The 20,357-nt window shown below is 47.1% G+C and overlaps 1 protein-coding gene across 3 annotated transcripts in view; it reads left to right on the top strand.

Annotated features, from left to right (window-relative positions):
• Positions 1 to 20,357, top strand: part of TTC23 (tetratricopeptide repeat domain 23) — a 111,737-nt gene that overhangs the window by 73,518 nt on the left and 17,862 nt on the right. For 2 of the 3 annotated variants that reach the window (XM_060096903.1, XM_060096901.1), the window contains 3 exons: positions 1,286 to 1,391; positions 14,850 to 14,977; positions 19,797 to 19,946. In XM_060096903.1, the coding sequence (XP_059952886.1) occupies positions 1,286 to 1,391; positions 14,850 to 14,977; positions 19,797 to 19,946 (384 nt within the window). The remainder of the gene's footprint in view (positions 1 to 1,285; positions 1,392 to 14,849; positions 14,978 to 19,796; positions 19,947 to 20,357) is intronic. The other variant, XM_060096902.1, reaches the window with a different exon arrangement.

Genomic DNA, 20,357 nt, shown 5'->3' with positions numbered 1-20,357 from the left:
CTGGACTAGAAGGTTCTAGTGGTATGGCTTTATCTAGTCTAAGATTTAGGCTGTTACTTTTCATTTCTTTTTCATTTGCGATATTGATTTAAATTTTTTTTTTTTTTTTTTTTTTTTTTTTTTTTGTGGCACGCGGGCCTCTCACCGCTGTGGCCTCTCCCCGCTGTGGCCTCTCCCGTTGCGGAGCACAGGCTCCAGACGCGCAGGCTCAGCGGCCATGACTCATGGGCCCAGCCGCTCCGTGCCATGTGGGATCCTCCCGGACCGGGGCACGAACCCTTGTCCCCTGCATCGGCAGGTGGACCCTCAACCACTGCACAACCAGGGAAGCCCCCGATTTAAATATTTTTGACAATTTTTATTATCCTCATTTTATAGATGAAAACACTGAGGTTGCTGAGTGGGTGATTTGCCCAAGGTACCTCACAGCTAATAAAGGATGGAGATAAGATTCTGACCTTGATGCCCTGCCTTCGATTTGCTGTTTCTACCATGTCATGAATGCTGACATTCCTCCTGCCCTGGTGCACACTGCCCAAAGCACCCCAATTCTTTCAGCCTCCAGGAGCTATGACTAATCCATGGGATTATTTACTTGTTTGTTTGCTTAATATCTTTTAATTTGAAGGGATATAGTTTGTATTTTATTTGAAAGGATTATTTTTATTTTATGTTCATAGGATCATATGGTGGTTTTTTCCCCTTAAAGAATTTTTAAATGGGCTTCATTTTCATTTTCAAGGAACTGAGCTGTTTCCTGTGTTCAGCAGCTCCTGTGGTCCAGTTTGCCGAGGTTATAGGCAAATGGGCTTGGCGGACCAGGCATGGGGGTGGGGTCGGGGTTTCTGTGGGTGAGGCTGCTGATACTAGGGGTAGGTCCCCCTCTCTGGGCTGACCAGTGGGTAGGGTTCTGTGCTTGCCCACTTCCCCTGCAGCACAGGCACTTTTTAATCCATCTCCTTCCTCCTGGAAACCCTCCCCACTCTTCTGCTGACACTGCACTCATGGGAGCATAGACTTTTAAATTATTTACTTAGAAATAAGCCCTGGCCACAGCATCGAGCTATCTGGACTCAGCGTCCAGGGCTCGGTGCTTTCTCTCTCCACTACACAATGCTTTTAAAACCCAGCTCTCCCAAGAGTTGATTGTGCTTCCACATAAATCATATTGTTTAGCTTGCTAGAAATTTCCCTGGCTTTCTGCTTATCGCTCCAAGAACAGTTAGTTCCCTGCTGCTGCTGCCAAGCATGTAAACAAATGTGTGTCTTCTTTCCATGATGACAGGCACATCTCATCGTCCTGAGCAGAAACCCCTCTCAAGAGGAGGCAGCCATGTCCGCACACTCTGTCGCCTGTGCTGCTGTCGCTTCTGGGAGGCCTGAGCACCATGGTGAGAGCGAAAGCGAGCCTTCCGTGGGGGACAGCGAGGCCTGCTCCCTGCCTGTCCCATGTGCGTCGGTGTCTGTGGGCTAGGTGCCTTTGGGATGGGTGAGCAGGTGGTTAGAGCTGGGACAGACCCTTCAGAGAGCCTTCTCTGTTAGCTTCACCAGGGTCCAGAGTCCTTTGGTTTCTTTTTTCAGCCTTCCTCTAATCTTTTACTCTCAAATACAGCAAATCTTCATCCAAACATAGCTATCAGAGCCCCAGAGAGTTCGTGCTGGGCTTACAGGGAAATCTACTGGGCTTCCAAAGGTGATCTATTTTTAAAGGTCGTGGAGCTACTGTGGCAACGGATCTGACCTGCTGGAACTCTGGCCGCCAGACTCTCACAGGGCTGAGCTTTCAATCAGGATGAACTTACACGGCTTCAGGATTCCAAAAGGAAGTTGTCATTTATGAGTCATATAGTTTTTCTTAGCCCCACATAATAGGTAGAGCAGTGAGCTTGGGAGTTCTTTAATCCTCCATCCTGGGCTCAGAGCATACAATAAGCCTCTACTGATGGAGAACATGCATTCTAGTGACTTTCTTTGTTGTTGGTCAGAATATTCATAAACAGAGTATAACTCATAAAGAAGACAAGAGGTATATTCCAAGGTGTCAGCTAAAAATACTTATGCACTGTATGAAAATAAGGTCCAGTGTGCCATCAATTTGAAAATCAGTATCTGGAAGGCTTGAGGTTGAGGTTCAGGGAGTAGGAGCTGGGCTAAGATGAGGAGGCTGGTGTGGGGAGAAGATGAAGGAGGAGCCTCAGTGAGCAGCCTGGTCTGCAGAGGTCCCTGGGCCAGGCAGGGGCTCCTGTCCAGGGAGGAGCTGGGGAAGGGGATACCAGTGTTTATCTTTCTGTCCATCTCACCTTAAAGATACTTCATTCTGGTCTCCTGGAGCTTTGAGCACCTTTTCAGAGCTGGAGGATAGAGAAGGCAGGCGACCTTCCTTACCCTAACTCCCTAGAACACTCCATACATAGCAATCAACTTCAAAACCTTCAAAGAGCCAACATTTTAACCAGTTTATTGGTGGCTAAAATTCCTTTAATAGGGGAAAAGAACCTTCCATGCCACAAGTACTAATAGGATACTTAAAATGCAAACATGATGGAAACCCCTAGATTAGCAAGAGTCACAAATCTAAATGTCTATAGGAACCAAGTAAGCAATGTGAGTGAAGCGGGTAGTCATTAGAAAACAGTAGCAGCAGCAAGCATAAGTATAAATGGCAGCTAACTGTTGGCTGTAATCTGAGAGATGCAATAGGGAGTGGTGAGGACTGTGGCAAACTGGAGAGGCCCCTCCCCTGTCGAAAGTGAGCAGCTGTTATTCAGCTCCAGCCCATTACTGTCATGTGGATAGCAGGCTTGTATTAGCAGGTCTGCTTTTTCAAGAGAAGGCAGAAATCTGAATTTTTATGTGAAATCAATGCATAGTTGATGGTCACCAAGTCAAATATGTTTCAGGCTCTGAGGGATGCAAACAAGTGTGAGGGCTAGATCCCTAACTTCTGACCCGGGAAGCATGAGTATAATAAGTGGTTGTCAGGTCCTTCCTGTTTTTCTTGGGGGGCTCATGGGTTGAGAACTGGAAGTTTCTGAGCATTTAAACTGCTGGGGTGTGGGGGAGGGGGTCTACTCCCAGAGAATACCAAGCAACTACAGGAGGCTAAGGCCAGAGACCATCTTTGCCTAGAGGGATTCCCGTTTGCCAGCATCTCAGCTAGTGCTCAGTGTACACACCTGATGAATGTATGGATTAGGTGGGGAACAATAGAAATCGTTGTCCCTAAAATACTTGTTTCTTGTAGCTGCAAAGTTAGACCATTCTGCTTTGTTTAATTATAGAATCAGAAACAATCCAATTATGTATTTTTTTCCTAAGTTTTCCAGTCTAAATATGGTGTTGGTATAGCCTCCCCTGTAAATAGAGAATGCCACTAATACCAACTTGATACAGATAATTAGGTCTGTGAAAATTTAATGACCTCACACAGTAATAATAGCTAATTCTTACATAGTACATACTGTCATGGTTCTAACCATGTTATACTTATTAACTCAGTTAATCCTCACCACAGCTCTGTGAGTTTGGTACAAGTGTTCCCAGTTTTCAGATGGAGAAACTAAGGCACAGAGGGTTAGGTAATTTCCCAAGAGCCATAGCCAGGGAGCGGTAGACTTGAACCTAGGCTCTTGACCTCCATGCTATATTATAAGGACTGGCACTGCACATGCCCTTTTCCCTTCTTTCCCCTCCCAAAGAGTGTGTGGCTTTGGGGAGAGAAAGGGACTTGAGAAGAACAACGGTGGCCCAAGGAAACCAGTTTGAGTGCCGTCTGGGAAGGGGCCAGCCCAGGAGTGTGCACAGGCTCTCAGCCCCCATTCTGCCCCATGTCTCTTTGGCAGCTCAGACTGTTTGGTGACCTGCACCCAGAAAGCCGACTTGCCAGTCAGTATCTGAAGGAGGAGGAGGATGAATAGGGAAGGATAAGAAAAAAACTTCCCCCAAGAGCAGGGAGTTGGACAGTTGCAACTGGCTTTGCAGATTAGGAAGGGGGTCACTTCTGCCTGAGGCCTGGAGGATCGTTTGCTTGAAACATATTGACTCACAGAGGCCTCAGGGACCCGAACCAGCAGGAATCATAGCAACAATCATACTAGCAACAATGACAACAGCAGTAGCAGGGGTCGAGCGCCCGTTGTATGCAGGTGCCGGCACTGTCACGAACGTGCCCATTTAATCCTAACACGCCTTGGAGGCAAGATGACCTCCCATTTTACAGAGGAGCTACCACAGCCAGCTCTCCATACCCCCGGCACCATCAGTCGATATCCTCTCTACTCGTTGCTCTACCCAAGAAGGACAAAGCCCCAGTCAGTGTAAGGATGCTCCCTTCTCAGACTCAGCTTCCACTAATCAGAAGACACTGGAAATGTCTATCACCTTGACACCAACAGGAAGAGAGTTCACTGAAGGCTTGAAGGCGAGTCAACACTAAGTGAGGAGGCTGGGCAGAGAAGCTGGTGGATCAGAACAGATGCTTGTGCAGAGGCAGCATGAAGCCCTGGAGCAGGGGCAGAGAGGAGCACCAGCCCTTGCCCCTAAGGCCTCAAGCCAACCATCGAAATGGGCACATCAGAAAAGAATCAAAGCAAAGAGAAACCACAGACTATTCCTACTGTGTTAACAGGCTTCAATGTGCTGCTGTGGGAATCTTTGTTCCCTTGGTGACAAACATGGGGAAGACTGTGGACAATGAATGAGCTCTTCGGCTGGCATTTTAAGATAGTTTGTTCCGGCTCTTATCTGCCAAGTGCCTAAGCACAGTGGCCTGGGCCCAGAGGGTACAGCCGTGTTACATGCATGGACTCAGCTTCCCCGAAAAAGCAGGAAGGAGCGGGGTCCCCCGCAGCCAGGAGCTGCAGTGGCAGTGGGCAGGCGCCTTCCCACCGTCTTTCAGGGTGCCTGGTTTTCATGTACCCCTGCTGTCCCCTCACACCAATGTGGCCAATGCGGTAATGAGAGAAACCCACCCAGGGCTGAGATTTCTCCAGGCTTCTGCTACCTCCTGGAAGGGGAAAGGAAAGGCAGGCATTTGGAATTTATCTTTGTCTGACAACTAAGGGGGGGACCAGCCTCCCCACCCTAGCTCTCACCCAGGCAGGACTCTCTGGCCTGGACTTTGGTCATTTGTGGTTCAGAAGTCCCAGCCAGATCTCCTGGGAGCAAATCTGCACGTTCCACTGAGTGCCAAGGAATCCACGTGCACGGGAATCTCAACTCTGCTCTCCTATGCTTAAACTAGTCTGTGCCAAGTACAGTTTGTTTGTTTTTTAAAGAATGGTTAATAGGAAAAATTTCTCATCTAGGGATTCTCCATAGCCTACTTGCTAAATGTCCATTGAAGGCATTGCCCTCGGACCAACAAAACGCCACTGGCCAAGAAGCCAGTGTGTTTCAGGCTCCACAATCAAACTAATCCCTTTGCCCTGTGCCTTCCTGCATTCCTTATGGAGACAAAACTGCCTTAGAAGTCACGAAGGATTGTGATTGCATAAGGGCTCCCAATTCAGGCTTGTAGAATGTCACTAACCTGAGCCTGGCCAGCTTCCCAGAGCAGCCATAGACAAACTTGGTATTAACAGCTCTCCCAACCCTGCTAAGTCTCCGGGCATTGGCCTTGTGTTTATAACTCTTCTCCTAAAGGATATTAAAATGAAATGGGCTGAAGCCAAGTACATTTTAGTGTAAACCTTTGAGAGGCAGAACCCGCTGAGCACGGGTGGCCTTGTTTGGAAGTGGCCCCATCTGTAGCCTGGGCTCCGGCAGGCCAGGGAGCTCTGTAGGTTCCAGAGACAGCAGAAGGGAATGGGCTATGCCCCTGCCCACCTTGGGGCAGGTGGTGGGATCCCTGGCTATATGGACAGACTCACGGGCATGGGGTGCATTCCCAAGATCTAACTCCCTACACACGGATGTGTATGTCTCCCAGGCCCCCACTTGTCCTGGCCTCTCCCCTACTTTTATACAGTAGACACGGAATATGTAAGTATCTGAAGGTAGGCTCTGTATCTCCATGGAGTCTCCTCTTTTTTACCCTCCTCCATCACCGCTTTTCTCAGCTCTTCCTCCTGTGGCCTGCTTCTCAGCTTGCCCCATGCTGGGACCTGCCCCACCCGCAGCCTACTTCCTGCTCATGGTGTTACTGATGCTCCTTGAGCCCCATGTGTCTCAGAGAGACTGGAAATCAGACAGACGCACCCAGCTCCAGTGGGCTCCTGACAGGTAACGTGGCCACCTGGGAGCAGCCATGGTAAGGTGTTCTTCACCTTCCCGTGGCCCTCCTTGGCTGCCTGTGTTGCCTCCGTCGCCCACCTCCAACCTGAGGCCTCCAAGTGGGGCTTGTGGTGCAGGCCTGCAGTGGGAATGAGTGTAAGCTGCTGCTGGCCACACCCACCCACCTCTCCCTTCCTCCTCACTATTCCCCTCTCCCTCTCTCTTCCTCCTCGGCCTTCCCACCCGCCTCAAGTCCTGTGTGTTCTGAGAGACCCTTCCTCAGCTCCTACTCAGGGCCCGCTTATTACAGAATGCCCAGCCAGCCTGAGCCTGGTGCCTGAGCTCCCCAAGCAGATGTCAGCTTCCATCCTGCTCAGTGCTCCACAGGCCAGGTGGGAAGGGGAAGCATCAGAGAGAGAGCAGTGGGTGAGGCCAGAGAAGAAAAGGGAAGCCTCTTACCCTGTTTTCCACCATCGTTAGTAAGACCCCCTCTCAGAAACCTCTGGAAGGCACCTTAAAGCACATCCCATGTAGCGGACTGGGGTCCAAGGTGTGTCCAGCGTCACGCCGGCGATTAGAGGCAAAGCAAGGCCTTAGACAGAGGCCAGGCGCTGCCTACCTGACCGCACTCCAGAACCAGGGAGGTCGCGGCTCTGAGGGTGCTCTGTCCTCAGAGGTCCAGGGAGCCCGGAAGCCCCAAAGGTGGGGGCAGGTGTGGGCTGCAGGGCTTGGCAGCTCTTGAGGCCAGCAGAGGAGTAGAAGGTGTGGCCTTTTCCACCCCAAGTCTGTGCTGTTGGTCTCTCTTCACAGAGGGACAACGTGTGGCAGAACTGAAACCTCACTGAGCTTTGCTTACAAACTGCCTTTCATCTTTGTGTCTGAGAACAAAGTCTGCGGCTTTATCCCTCTCCTAGGGAGGATGATGGGCTCTCTGATAATCACTTTTATGAGGCTCTGGTGTTTCACTTTTGTGCTGGCTAATAATTTATGTTCAGAACTTCTCAGAAAAGCCTAAGTTATTTATACCCTGACTTGGCTTCAAAACATATTATTAGGGCAGCTTATGGAAATGACATATACTTCACCAAGACAAGCAACTGTGGCAAGGCAACAGGCCTGGGGCGCTGGGCACCTGATCGCTACTGGGTGGCCCCAAGTGGGACTCTGGGTGGTGTTGGGGGTGGAGGGCAGTCCTGGTCAGCTTCCTGGTGGGGAGGACATTCAAGGCAGGCAGTCCCTATGGTGACTGAGCCCAGACCAGGCCTGTGGGCACCAGGCACTATGCAGACACTTCATGCACACTTTGCTGTGTGAGCCTCACCCAGCCTGCCGCCATTTTGGTCACCTTACTCTACTGATTCAAACCTGCCCCCAGAGATGGCCATGGACTTCCAGGGACCACACAGCTCAGGAGCAGCAGGTCTGCTGCTCCCGGATGCCCTGTCCAGGCCCTATGAAAACGTTCCTCTTGAAGGTGGTCTCCAGTGTGGACCACTGAGGGCCATGCAATGAGGAGTCAGCCTGTCCGGGGCTTCGCCTGCCCTCAGGCTACTCTGTGGCCCCCACAAGGCTGGCAGGCAGCCTCAGGGCAGCTGCCTGTGCAAAGCCCCAGGCAGCTCCCAGCAGGGTCTAAATGGGTTCAATCCATTTGTTCACTGGGTGATAGCGCTCCTCTGGGTTAATGCCAGGCTAGGATTTGAGAGTTTCCATATTCAAATTCCCTGGGGTCCTTAATGCTTTTGCAGTTAGTGCAGAGTACAGTTTCTGAAGACTGTTACAAAAGATAATTGTCACGTTGTACACACAGGCCTCCCTCATAATGAGAGTTGTCCTCACCATTCCAACTCTTGCCTTGGGACAGCCTCAAGAAAATGAGCCCAGGGTCGCTGGAATTTATTTTAATTAAAAGCCTCCTGACCTCCTGGGTGCCAAATCGTAACCCCACATTCCTCTTGCTCTTTGAATGGAGCCCTGTTTTCTTTTGCCTGTATGTGAACATACAGATGGAATAGAGTCTGAAGGGGCCTCTGGGAGACATTAAGCCACCTTGCCCGCTGGGCCACACTTACCCCCTCACCCTAACTCACAGACGGCCCCGACATTCTGCGGGAATGAAAATGGGAGAAGATTCATGGCCTTGGAACACCTGTGCCACTAAGGCTCAGATTTACAAGCTAAGTCATGCTCCTGAGCTTTAGAAAATGACCTCATCTGTTGCCGAGGCCACCAGCATCAGGTTGCCGAGGCTCTTTGTGAACCCACACCCAACTTCAGGCACAAGGTCTGTGCCAAGAAGTGGCATCCCACCCCAGGGGCTGTGACCTCCTGTCCCTCTGGAAACCCCACTGTCACTTGTGCCAGGTGGACCTCCTGGGGGATTCCCACTCCCAGGAGAACCAGCTCTGCTTCTTAGGGAGTCACTCCTTAGCTGTAATAATAGGACAAATTTGCTCTCCCCTCAAAGAGTAATCATGGGATTCATAGTTCAGAAAGCTAATTTAGGGGCCTGGGGGATGGGGGAAAATAAGTCAGGGTCTTGCAATAAAAGAGCTTTCCTATATCCCAGGTAAAAATAAAAGTGGTTTCAAGTTTACAGACAGGGAAGACGCCCACAGTGTGTGCCCTGGACCTTCCACTGTTCCCGAGCCCTAGGCTGTTCTCATACATAAGGGTCCTGACATGATGCCTGACATGTGGTCCGCTTGTATGTGACAACAGCTGTCAGAGACCCCTCCTCCCTGGTCTTGCCCCCCGGTGACTAAAGACCTCCCAGGAACAGAAATGGAAGAAACTTGGACCTTTTGAGAAGCTGAGGACTCTGAAATGGGGAAAGGGGAGCAGCAACCTTAGGAGCTGACCCCAGAGGGCAGATTCCCAGTCAGGGCCTGTCGCTGACATCTCACCACAAAGCCTAGCTTTTCTCCACTTCAGTAGCCATGTAGCCTTAGTTTGAGTAATAAATTCCTTCCTTCCCCCAACCCCTTCCTTCCTCCCTCACTTCCAGTCCCTCTTCCAGAGATCCAAATATGCTAACAAGCATCCTCTTTGGAAAATGTGACTAGGCCTCCCTGAGTTAGAGGTTTGAGCCATTTACACACTAGCATGAGTTAGGCCAAGGAGCTTCCTTTCTCCCAGCATCCTGTGAGATCAGGTAGACAAAGGAAAGGGGCATCTGGCACTAAGCTCTAGGGGACCAGCCGAAATGGGGTGGTTTTGTGGGGGGAGGGGGGCTTGGTCAGCATGTGACTGCCAGGGGAAGGAATACTAAGAAGTGGGAGATCTTTACCAGAGAGGGGCTGGAAAGGGACAAAGTGCAGCTATGTCCACCTGTGTCTGGGAGACCAGCTCCTTACCCAGGAAAGGAGGGAAATGCTTCCCATCCCTTTTGATCTCTTCCTTTTTCTGAGCCTGGCACCACTTCTTCTGCAAAATCCCAGGGTCAGAAACTCATTTCTTACCTGTTCAGTCCCAACTCCTTCCTATGCCCTTTACAACTACAGGTCTTCAGAGCAAGGGCTCATCTCTGGGGAACGAGGCTGAGACTCGGAAAAACTTCTACTCTTCAAGAAGGGCTCAGTTACATTCTTTGGTTAATTCCCAATTAGACAGAAAATTAAAATATCAGCAGTACTCCATTCCTGAATAAACTTGTTAATTTTTAGACATGGAACATACATCTCTGTAATGCTTTTAGAATCAACAAAATAAGCGCCACATCATCCCCACATTTGCTGTCATCAGATTATCAAAACAACCAAAGTTAATATGTAGTCTGAACATTTAATCTGTAATATTTTCTCCCATGAGCCAGCAAGGACTAAAGAGATGTAACATTTTTCATGTACAGTTGTAAAATTTTCTCCTACCAAGAAAAAATTTGAGTAATACTCTAGAAATCCATCTGCTGGTCTGGCAGTGGATAGACCCCCCATTGAAAGAGTGGAGCAGGGACTCCAGTTCAATAGACTTCTGTCTAGTCACAAAGTCTGGGGCCAGTCAGCTCCGAGACCTCTCTGAAAGGCAGCACGTCCCAGCCTAATTCTCGCTTCTATCTGGCAACTGCCTAGATCCTAAGCAAAGTAAATCTTGCAGATAAATGAAACTTACTTGTTTTCACACCTAAGTTTTCTTTAGGTTGCCTGGATTTGACAGACACATTTGCCAAGTGTTTACTTCTCTCCTTTCTACAACAGATCACATGGGATGTACCTGAATCTTTTCTGGAGACCCACCGCGCTCATTGTGAATTTCAGGGCTGTTCTCAGAGCTCTTGAGGTGTACGGAGCCGTCTATCTGCACATGATCCCAGGCTTCTGTGCCTTTTGACCACTCTGTCTGTTTTCCAAGTGTTCCTGTCCTCTCCATGTCCATCTCTGCTTCCAGTGTGCCTGCTGGTCAGCCTAGTATGGGTGAGGGAGACTCATAGCCACAGTGATCGAAACTCCCTGAAACTAAAATGGTTAACAGTTACTGAGCACTGACTAGGTGTCAGGCACATCATCAGTTGTGTGTGCATTAACCCATTTACTCCTTACAACAACCCTATAATGGAGGCGCTAGCCTAAAGGTTCCCCTTTGAGGTGAAATAGCCGAGGCCAACAATGGAGGCGCACAGCCGGAAGGTGGCAGCACTAGAGCCTGACGCAGGCAGCCCCTGACCTGCAGAGCCTGCCCCCCCTTCCCACTCACTCCCGCCTCCAGAAGCGACCACAGTCTGCACAGGCCGGCCCCTTCCTTGCTCCTCTGTGAATTCTGGAGCCCTGCGTTCATGGAGGCCTCTTTGGAAGCACCTGGCATTCACATCACAGTCTGAGAAAAACTAATTGGAGGGCCCACCCTTTGGAAGAATATCCAAATAGATAATACACTGTCCTGTCTAATCAAGAAAAATGGGGAGAAAGCACAAAAACAATATTAGAGGTGAGAAAGGGAAAATAACCAAATACAGAGGAAGTCTAAAGAAGCCAAAGAAAACATCTGATCTTTTTGCTCATGTGTATTTGTGCTACACAGTACATATGAGATTTCCAAATGGAAATGTTAAGTAGACCATTGTATGTATGGTTCACAATCGTCCCCAACACACTTTATGTACTGTCATGTGTCCCCGTGAGGTTGTCTCCAGCAGGCACTTCAGGGTGGTGGGAGGAGGTGTCCCACGTCCCTGAGGGAGGAAGACAATCACATTTCCCTCTGCTAGAGCAGGGGTCAGCAAACTTAGGGTCCACAGGCCAATGTAGCTCCCCACCCATGTTTGTAAACAGTTTTCTTGGCGCACAGCCAAGCTCAATTTCACGTGTCACCTCTGGCTGTTTTTGTGCTGCAGTAGAGACCATTTAGTCCTCAAAGCCTAAAATATTTACCATCTGGTCCTTTATGGAATAAGTTTGCTACCTCTGTGCTGGAGTCCTATAATTTTTCCAGTTTCAGGCTAGTTTCTACTTTATAGACATTCTTTTTCTTATATTCTTTTCCATTATGGTTTATCGCAGGATATTGAATATAGTTCCCTGTGCTATACAGTAGGACCTTGTTGTTTATCCATCCTCTGTATAATAGTTTACATCTGCTAACCCCAAACTCCCAGTCCTTCCCTCCCCCACCCCCAGTCCCCTTGGCAACCACAGGTCTGTTCTCTGTGTCTGTGAGTCTGTTTCTAATTCATAGATAGGTTCATTTGTGCTATATTTTAGATTCCACATATAAGTGATATCATATGGTATTTGTCTTTCTCTTTCTGACTTATTTCACTTAGTATGATAATCTCTAGTTGCATCCATGTTGCTGCAAACGGCATTATTTCATTCTTTTTTATGGCTGAGTAATATTCAATTGTATATATGTACCACATCTTCTTTATCCATTCATCTGTCAATGGACATTTAGGTTGTTTCCACATTTTGGCTACTGTGAATAGTGCTGCTGTGAACATAGCAGTGCATGTATCTTTTTGAGTTATAGTTTTGTCTGGGTATATGCCCTGGAGTGGGATTGCTAGATCCTACGGTAATTCTATTTTTAGTTTTACCTAAGTAAAAACCGTTTGGAGACAGAGCTTGCCAGGAATGCATATTTCTCTTTATAAAATGTCTCAACAGGATTCATTAATAAATGCTAATAGCTTCTTTTCAAAAAACATCTTAAGATTTTGTACTTATTCTATCAAAGAAATGGTCTGACTTCTTAGTATCATCCACATAAAATGAAAATGAACTATGTTTAAGACTTAGAGGAAACAAGGTAAGTGGGCTTTTCTTTTTTCCTAAGTGGTCCACAGTTGCCGCCATCTGCCAGGCCCTCTGATGTTTTTTTCCGAAGAAAAAAATAAGCCCGGGGGATTCTAGATGCTTCTTGCCTTCTACAGCTTTCCCAGCATCCTCTCCTCCACCAGTGGTTTTTTGTTTTTTGGGTTTTTTTGATCTTGGCAAGACTCAGCATAATAAATTAATATGAAAAGGTGGAAAAGAATTAAGTGCTAGAAGTTTCTACACTGAGTAACAGTGAGGAACCTCCACACTGTTTTCCATAGTGGCTGCACCAACTTCCATTACCACCAACAGTGTAAGAGGGCTCCCTTTTCTCCATGCCCTTTCCAGCATTTGTTATTTGTAGACTTTTTAACGATGGCCATTCTGACCGGTGTGAGGTGGTACCTCTTTGTAGTTTTGACTTGCATTTCTCTAATAATTAGTGATGATGTTGAGCATCTTTTCATGTGCCTACTGGCCATCTGTATGTCTTCTTTGGAGAAATGTCTATTAAGGTCTTCTGCCCATTCTTCTATTAGGTTGTTTGTTTTTTTTTGTTGTTGAGTTGTATGAGTTACTTGTATATTTTGGAGATTAAGCCCTTAGTTTCTACTTTAATTTATTGGTTCAGAATTTCCAAACCAAGGGAATTCCCTGGCTGTCCCGTGGTTAGGACTCTGTGCTTTCACTGCCATGGGCCTGGGTTCAGTCCCTGGTCGGGGAACTAAGATCCCACAAGCTTGGCAGCACGGCAGGAAGGAAGGGAGGGAGGGAGGGTGGGAAAGAAGGAAAGAAGGAAAGGAGGGAAGGAGGGAGGGAGGGAGAGTGATGTGGAACAATTTAAAACAAAAAACAAAAAAAGAACTTCCAAATCATGTAGGTGGTGCAGATTCAGCCCTCAAACATGTGCGTGTCTCACGTGCAGTGTCCCAGTTTCTTTCAGATGCTCTTTTTCTAGCCATGGCCTCTGGAGGGACAGCCTTGAGGCTTCTCCTTGGACCAACACAATTGTTCTTATCTCAATTTTAGGGATTCCTGGCTAGATTGGTTTTCTTTTGCTGCATAGCAAATTATGGTTGTTTAAACACCCAGTTTAAGCTCACAATTCTGTCAGTCAGAAGTCTAGCATGGTAAGGCTGGCGTCTCTGCTCAGGCTAAAATCAAGTTGTCAGCCAGCTACATTCTCATCTGGATCATGGGGTCCTTTTCTAAGCTCATCCCTGTTATTATCAGGATTCAGTTCTTTGTGGTTGTAGGACTGAGCTCCCCATTTTCTTGCTGACTATTGACCTCTTTCAGCTCCTATGGGCCACTCTTGGTTCCTTGTACCATGGTTCCCTCCATCTCAGCAATGGAGAACCTCCTTTTCAAATCCCTTTCATGCTTCGAATCTCTCTGCCTTCCTTTTCTGCCTCCAACTGAAGAAAACTCTGCTTTTAAAGGGCTGGTGTCATTAGGTTAGGCCCAAGGGGTAATCTTGCTTTCTCACAGTCAACTGTGCCGTATAACGTAATCTTATGACAGGAGTAATATCTCAGCATATTTATAAGTTCCACCCATAATCAAAGAGGAGGGCATAATCAAGGTTGAGGGTCATTTGGGGACATCCTAGAAATCTGCCTATAACACTGGGTTTTTGCAGGGAGCCCCATTCCAGCTTCCTACCACACAGAGGCCTCAGGCTTCATCTCCAGCCCTACTCAGGCTTATCAAACCCCATCTGGGAATACAGTACACGTTTTTCCTAATCCCCTCATGGACCATTCAGCTTTAGCTCCCCCTCCCTGCTTTGGCTTTTAGTTTCCTCTTCATTTTCCATACCTGAGATTTTCCTTTTTTTGCTTTCAAGGTTTGCAAATATTTCAAATATTTTTGTTATATTATAACCAGTATGTTTAAGTGTTTGGAATGGTTGAGGTTTTTCCTTCAGCAGCATGTCAGCCATATTTTCCAGAATTTTAGGGTTATCAAGTTACATTCCAAGATTACAGAGTCCATTAAAGTCAGTGGATCCTTGGAGTCCTAAACCCAGTGAGGAGCAACCAGACTTTTACAAAGAATTAATGGTTAATCGATCTGAAAACTTAACAATGTGTCAGGTCTAGGGGATAGTTTCCCTGTTTGCATTAACTTTGCTTACTGTATCACTGGGAAAGGGAAGATGTATGAAAACCAACGAAAATAAATTGCAGTATCTTTCTGAGAACTAGACCCTGTCTAATAAAACAGTCAGATTAATTGACAAAAGACAGTTTCCTTAACTGGGTTATCTTGTCCAATTACTTATTATTTTCAGATCATTCACCATGACTAAACACATACTTATTCTATTTCCATTTCAAATCTGCAAGCTGTTTTCAACATTGTTGTTGTGATGCTTTTCTTCAGATGTGGCTGAGCAGTATTTTCAAGATAGCATGGCTAATCTTAAGGCTGCTGAAGAGATAGGAAAAGCCAAATTTCTTTCAATTCAAGATGATTATTGCCATTTTCTACAAGTCACTGGACAAAAAGAGGTAAGTGAGTTTGGACCACAGCTGACTAGTTATTTACCTGGGCAACCCAGTTGATATCCAAAGGGCTACTCCTGCACTCTGAAAGCATTAAGCATCTACCATGTGCAAGGCATGTGCCAGGCTCCATGGGGAGAGGGATAAATAAGGCCAGGCAGCCACTCTTGGGCAGCTCCCAGATATTTGCTCTCGGGAAACAAAAAAGTTCATGAGAATGTAGATGCCATGTCCACCTGCGGAGTATCTTAAAGGACTAGAAACCTTGAGAACCCAGTGGACAGACTCTGCTTACCGCAGCCTGTGGTTCTGCCTGGCATAGAGGGTGGAAGTTAGTGTATCTAATTCCTCTCATTATCTTAGCTAATGGATGAAATTTGCATATCTAATAAGAACTACACAGTGCAGAAGTTACGGCTCACTGTCCGTTGAACCATACAGGCATGTTTTCCATGGCTTGTAAAAATGGAACCAGACACAGAATTTATATTCATTGGTAGTTAAACCTTTGGGAACTTATTCCATAAAAAGCCTAACAACTACCAGACACCCACATGCTTCATTTATACAGATTTTTTTTCAACTCTAACCTGTCAATGGGACTTCCCTGGTGGTCCAGTGGTAAAGAATCCGCCTTCCAATGCAGGGGACGCGGGTTCGATTCCTGGTCAGGGAACTAAGATCCCACATGCCGTGGGGCAACAAAGCCTGCACACCACAACTACTGAACTCGCACGGCTCAACAAGAGAGCCCACATGCCACAAACTACAGAGCCCACGCACCCTGGAGCCTGTGTGCCACAACTAGAGAGAGAAAACCCGCATGCTACAACTAGAAAGAAGCCCACACGCCGCAATGAAAGATCCCACATGCCGCAACTAAGACCCGACGCAGCCAAATAAATATATAAATTTTTTAAAAAAAACAAAAAACCTCTAACCTGTCAAGGCAAATCCTTGAGATGAAAACCTTTTTATTTCCTCTGCTGTTATGTAGACCTTCTCCCCCACAGCTCTCTCCTAACCCTCAATCCCTCACCCTTCTCTCAGTTGATGTGAGCTTAAGGAACATAGGTTTTTAATCTAGATGCATGAATGTTCGTCAGGCCAAAGTTGGGCTACAGTAACCATAACAAATGGAGTTTCCATATTTTTCTGGATCACCCAACCAAGTAGAGAGGGGCCTTCCAGGGGCCTCAGATTCTAGAACATCTCTAGAAGTTCTATGTGGAGTGCTCAGGGCAGAAATCTGAGGGGAATTCTGTCCCCATCATGCCTTAGCCCTTCCAGCTCATCAGTCATTTTTACCTTCAAAATGCCCCTTGAATCCATCCATTGGTTGCCGTCTCCACCTCTATCAGTCATCATCTCCCACCTGGACCTCTCTGACAAACTCTTGTTCCCCAGCTGCTGCTTCCACTCTTGCCCTTTTCTAATCCATTCTGAATAAGGAAACCATGGTGATCTTTGCAAAAAGCAGATCTGATCAGTGGATCCCCATTTGTAAAATACTACACTGACTCCTCAGTGCCCTTAAGATAAGCCAGAATCCCACATTGCCCACAATACCTTGCACATTATGGATTCTGCTGACATTTCCAGTCTCATTTTTGCCCCCTCCCTTGATCTGTGTTCCAGCCACAGTGGCCTTTTCTAATCCCCACTTCTGGGCAGTGTCAGCTTTTGTCTCCTGCTCTTGGAAGGTTCTTCCTCATTGATCTCCTGGCTAATGCAGATCCATCCTTCAGGACTCACCAGCTTGCCTGATTCCCCTCCCTCAGTCTTCATTAGATTCTCTCCACTATTCTTCATCATAGAATCCTGTCTGATATAATTATATAACAGAGTATTACAATAATATATTGTGGACGGTTACTGTCTCTCCCTGACTAGACCAAATTCCATGACAGCAGGGACTCTCTTATTCGTGGTGGGGGAGCGTTGAGCCAATGGGTGGATGGATGCTTGGCTATGGGCTGTGTGACTGCTCTGGCTGCCACAGGGCATCCACCCTTTTCCCCTTTCCTGTCTGGCTTCCTGCGCTGGTGTCTGTCATCACCACTGCCACGCGTCACTGCCCTTGCCCAAGTCGCCCAAATCAGTGGCATTGATCTAAAGATGTACCTCACTTCCTGAGGTCTCCCCTGGAGATTTTAACAAACTGGCTCTTTGCATTCTACAGCCGCTGCCAGCCCTTCTGGTGCCCTTATAAGAATAGACAAAGCTGCCTCTTCCTCAGGTGGGTGCAGTCTGTGCTAGGGCGCATTGCTTAGAGAGCGGAACACGGGCCGGACTTCAGCCCTCCTCATTCTCCTGCCAGGCACCCTTGTGCGTGACACAATCTGTCCAACCAAATGTGTCACCTTGTGTTATGCTCACTCTTGGTTACAGACCTCACTGTGGGTTCCAGCAGGAGCTGGCCAATGGGGCTGGGCCCAAGGACAGTCCCAGGCACGAGCACAAGGATGTGCTCAGACTACCTCAGATGTGTCACAGCCTACATGTGGGCTAGGACCCTTTGCCAACAGGAAGGTGATCCTTGGGAAGGAAAATGCCTTTTAAGGTAAAATGTAAGTGGAGTTTACTTTGCCACAGGTTAAAAGATACTCCATGTTAAGATACTCTTCTAGTTGTGCTGCTCTGCTGCTCAGGAAGCTTCTCTGACTTCTTATTCCCCATAAGAAAATCTAAACTCCTCAGCCTGGCATGAAGGTCTCCACCACCACCCCAGCCCGTGACTCCTGTCTCATCTCCCTCTGCTCCTCTTCCTACTTTCTCTGCTATAGTCAAATTCATCCCCTCACTGGCCTTGAATGTGCCCCAGCTCCCACTGTGCTCCCAGGTTCCCATGCCCTCTTCTTATTCCCCATAAGAAAATCTAAACTCCTCAGCCTGGCATGAAGGTCTCCACCACCACCCCAGCCCGTGACTCCTGTCTCATCTCCCTCTGCTCCTCTTCCTACTTTCTCTGCTATAGTCAAATTCATCCCCTCACTGGCCTTGAATGTCCCCCAGCTCCCACTGTGCTCCCAGGTTCCCATGCCCTCTTCTTGGTCCACCTAAATCCTATTTATTCTTCACTTCTCTCCATTAAGCTTTTCTAACTCTCAGAGACTGTCACAGTCTCTTTCCTTTAAACCCATATCCATGTGGCATCTCTTCCATTGCCATCTCGACTTGCCATTCAAGTTCGTGCACATCTATCTCTAGTTTCCCCAATCAGGCTGTAAATGGCGTTGAGAGCTTCATTTAGGAAAAGGTGTCTGGCTCTTCTTTCCATCATTGGCTCCTCCAAGCCTGACAACCAATTTTCATGGAAAAATTGCCAAACCCAACAGTTGCGTCACAGACACTGGGAAGGGACATGACAGGCTTTAGCATCAGGCAAGACCCATACCAAGGTGGGTCACACACTTCACAATTTACAGTTTCTCTTCCCCAGCAGTGATTTATCTTTCCATCTGAGAGATTGTTTCTGCCTTAACAGTGCCTTTCACCATGGTTCCCTGATCCCACCCCCAGCACCTAATTCATATTCTTGCCAATAAACTGAGTAAAGGCCTTGCAAACTCCTCTATCTGGGGAGCGCCAGCAGGATGCCTTCAGGACTATGCGGTGGGCAAGGCGCCTTCACTGGTTCCTGCTTTATTCGGCTCTATTTTTCTTTTAAGATCCACTTATTTCTCCCATATATTTTTTTTAAAGATTTCCCTGATGTGGTCCATCCCCAAAGTCCTCAATGAATTTGTTACAGTATTACCCCCGTTCCGTGCCTTGGCTTTTGGCCGTGAGGCATGTGGGATCCCAGCTCCCCGACCAGGGATCAAACCCACACCCCCACACACACTGGAAGGTGATGTCCCAACCACTGGACCAACAGCGAAGTCCCTATTCGGCTCTTATATTGGGCGTTTGTGATCTCTACCTGTAATCATGCTTTCATGTAGAAGATTGTAGAAGAATTTCAGGAGAAACATGGGAGACCGACATACAGGGCTTTCCCTCTGTATGTCTTGCTGTATGACTGAAGAGATTAATACCAACTCATATTTTGTATTCCATGTTGGTATAAATAAATCAGATAAACCAAACAAGATGTCAAATATATTTAACTTTTCACCATGTTGGAATGTTTGCTTTTGGTTTCCTGAACTATTTCTTGTGAGAAATGGAAAACCCTGGAATATGTTCTGGATGTTCTGTAAGTAGATAAATGCCAGGAAACTGTAGTTTTCACTTACATAAGAACATCACTGTGCACAGAGGGAGAAGAGCCTGCAACTAAGAGGGATTAAAACTGGCAGGATCCAGATCCTAGATCTGCCACTGATGGGCTGTCTGACTCTGAGCAAGTTTCTTGACTGCTCTGTGCCTCAGTTTCCTCCTCTGGCAAACAAGGATTAAAATTGTCCTTATCTAAAGGAGATGGTGCAAGTTAAATGAGCTCACACACATAAACTGTTTAGCACGGTTCTTGCCACATAAAGGACACGATGCAGTACATGTTAGCTTTTCTTCTTACTACTCAACTAAAATGGGTTCCTGTAACATCTGAGATGGCTTTTTCTCCAGGGGTCCTTTATGCATTCTCTCTTCAGAGTTCAAACCATTCCAGTACCCCGCAACACCCCCTCACCCCATGTATATTATTTCCTGATTCCTATTTAAGGAGGAAAGTAGGCTCAGCTCATGAGACACTCTAGCCAAACTCATTCCCCTAAAAAGTGAAAATACATATCAGTTACATCATTTTCTTAGGAGGCACTGATCTTTATCCAGCTTTGAACTTTTTATTTAACCAGACAGCTTTTTGTTCCTTTCACAGAGAGCTACCTCCATCCTGAGAGAGTCCCTGGAGGCCAAAGTGGCAGTGTTTGGCGATCTCAGTCCCGAGGTGGCAGAGACATACCGGCTCCTGGGGTGGGCTGACCTGGCACAGGGGAACAAGAGCAGGGCCCACAAGAAACTGAAGAAGGTAAAGCTGCAGCCCAACTAATGTGGAAAAAAACCCTCCCACCCTTTCTCACAGGTAGCTTTCTCTCCCTCCACCAAGCTCTTTTTAAATAAAACTTTACAAGTGGCTTATTTAGGTAAGATGACATCACTTTTGCAGTCGATCTCAGCTCACACTTTTTGGGGTAAAAGGTACAGTAATCCTCTTATGCACATAGGTTTTTAAATAAATTATCAATTATTCTTTACTAAGAAAATAACTTTAAATTTGTACATAGCGTAATTTATCAATCTTATTTTATTTTACTCTTTCTGTACACCCAGTTTATAGAGGAACTCTTTGTGTGTTCTTCTAGGACTTATGTTTATTTTTTTTAAATTTGGAGTTTGTGTGGATGGCATGAGGTATGGATCTAATGTTATCTTCTTCCCA

This window comes from Mesoplodon densirostris, chromosome 4 (genome assembly GCF_025265405.1).
Source record: "Mesoplodon densirostris isolate mMesDen1 chromosome 4, mMesDen1 primary haplotype, whole genome shotgun sequence".
Lineage (NCBI taxonomy): Eukaryota > Metazoa > Chordata > Mammalia > Artiodactyla > Ziphiidae > Mesoplodon > Mesoplodon densirostris.
The sequence above is the reverse complement of the archived record's forward strand: the minus strand, read 5'-3'. Positions and strand labels throughout refer to the sequence as shown.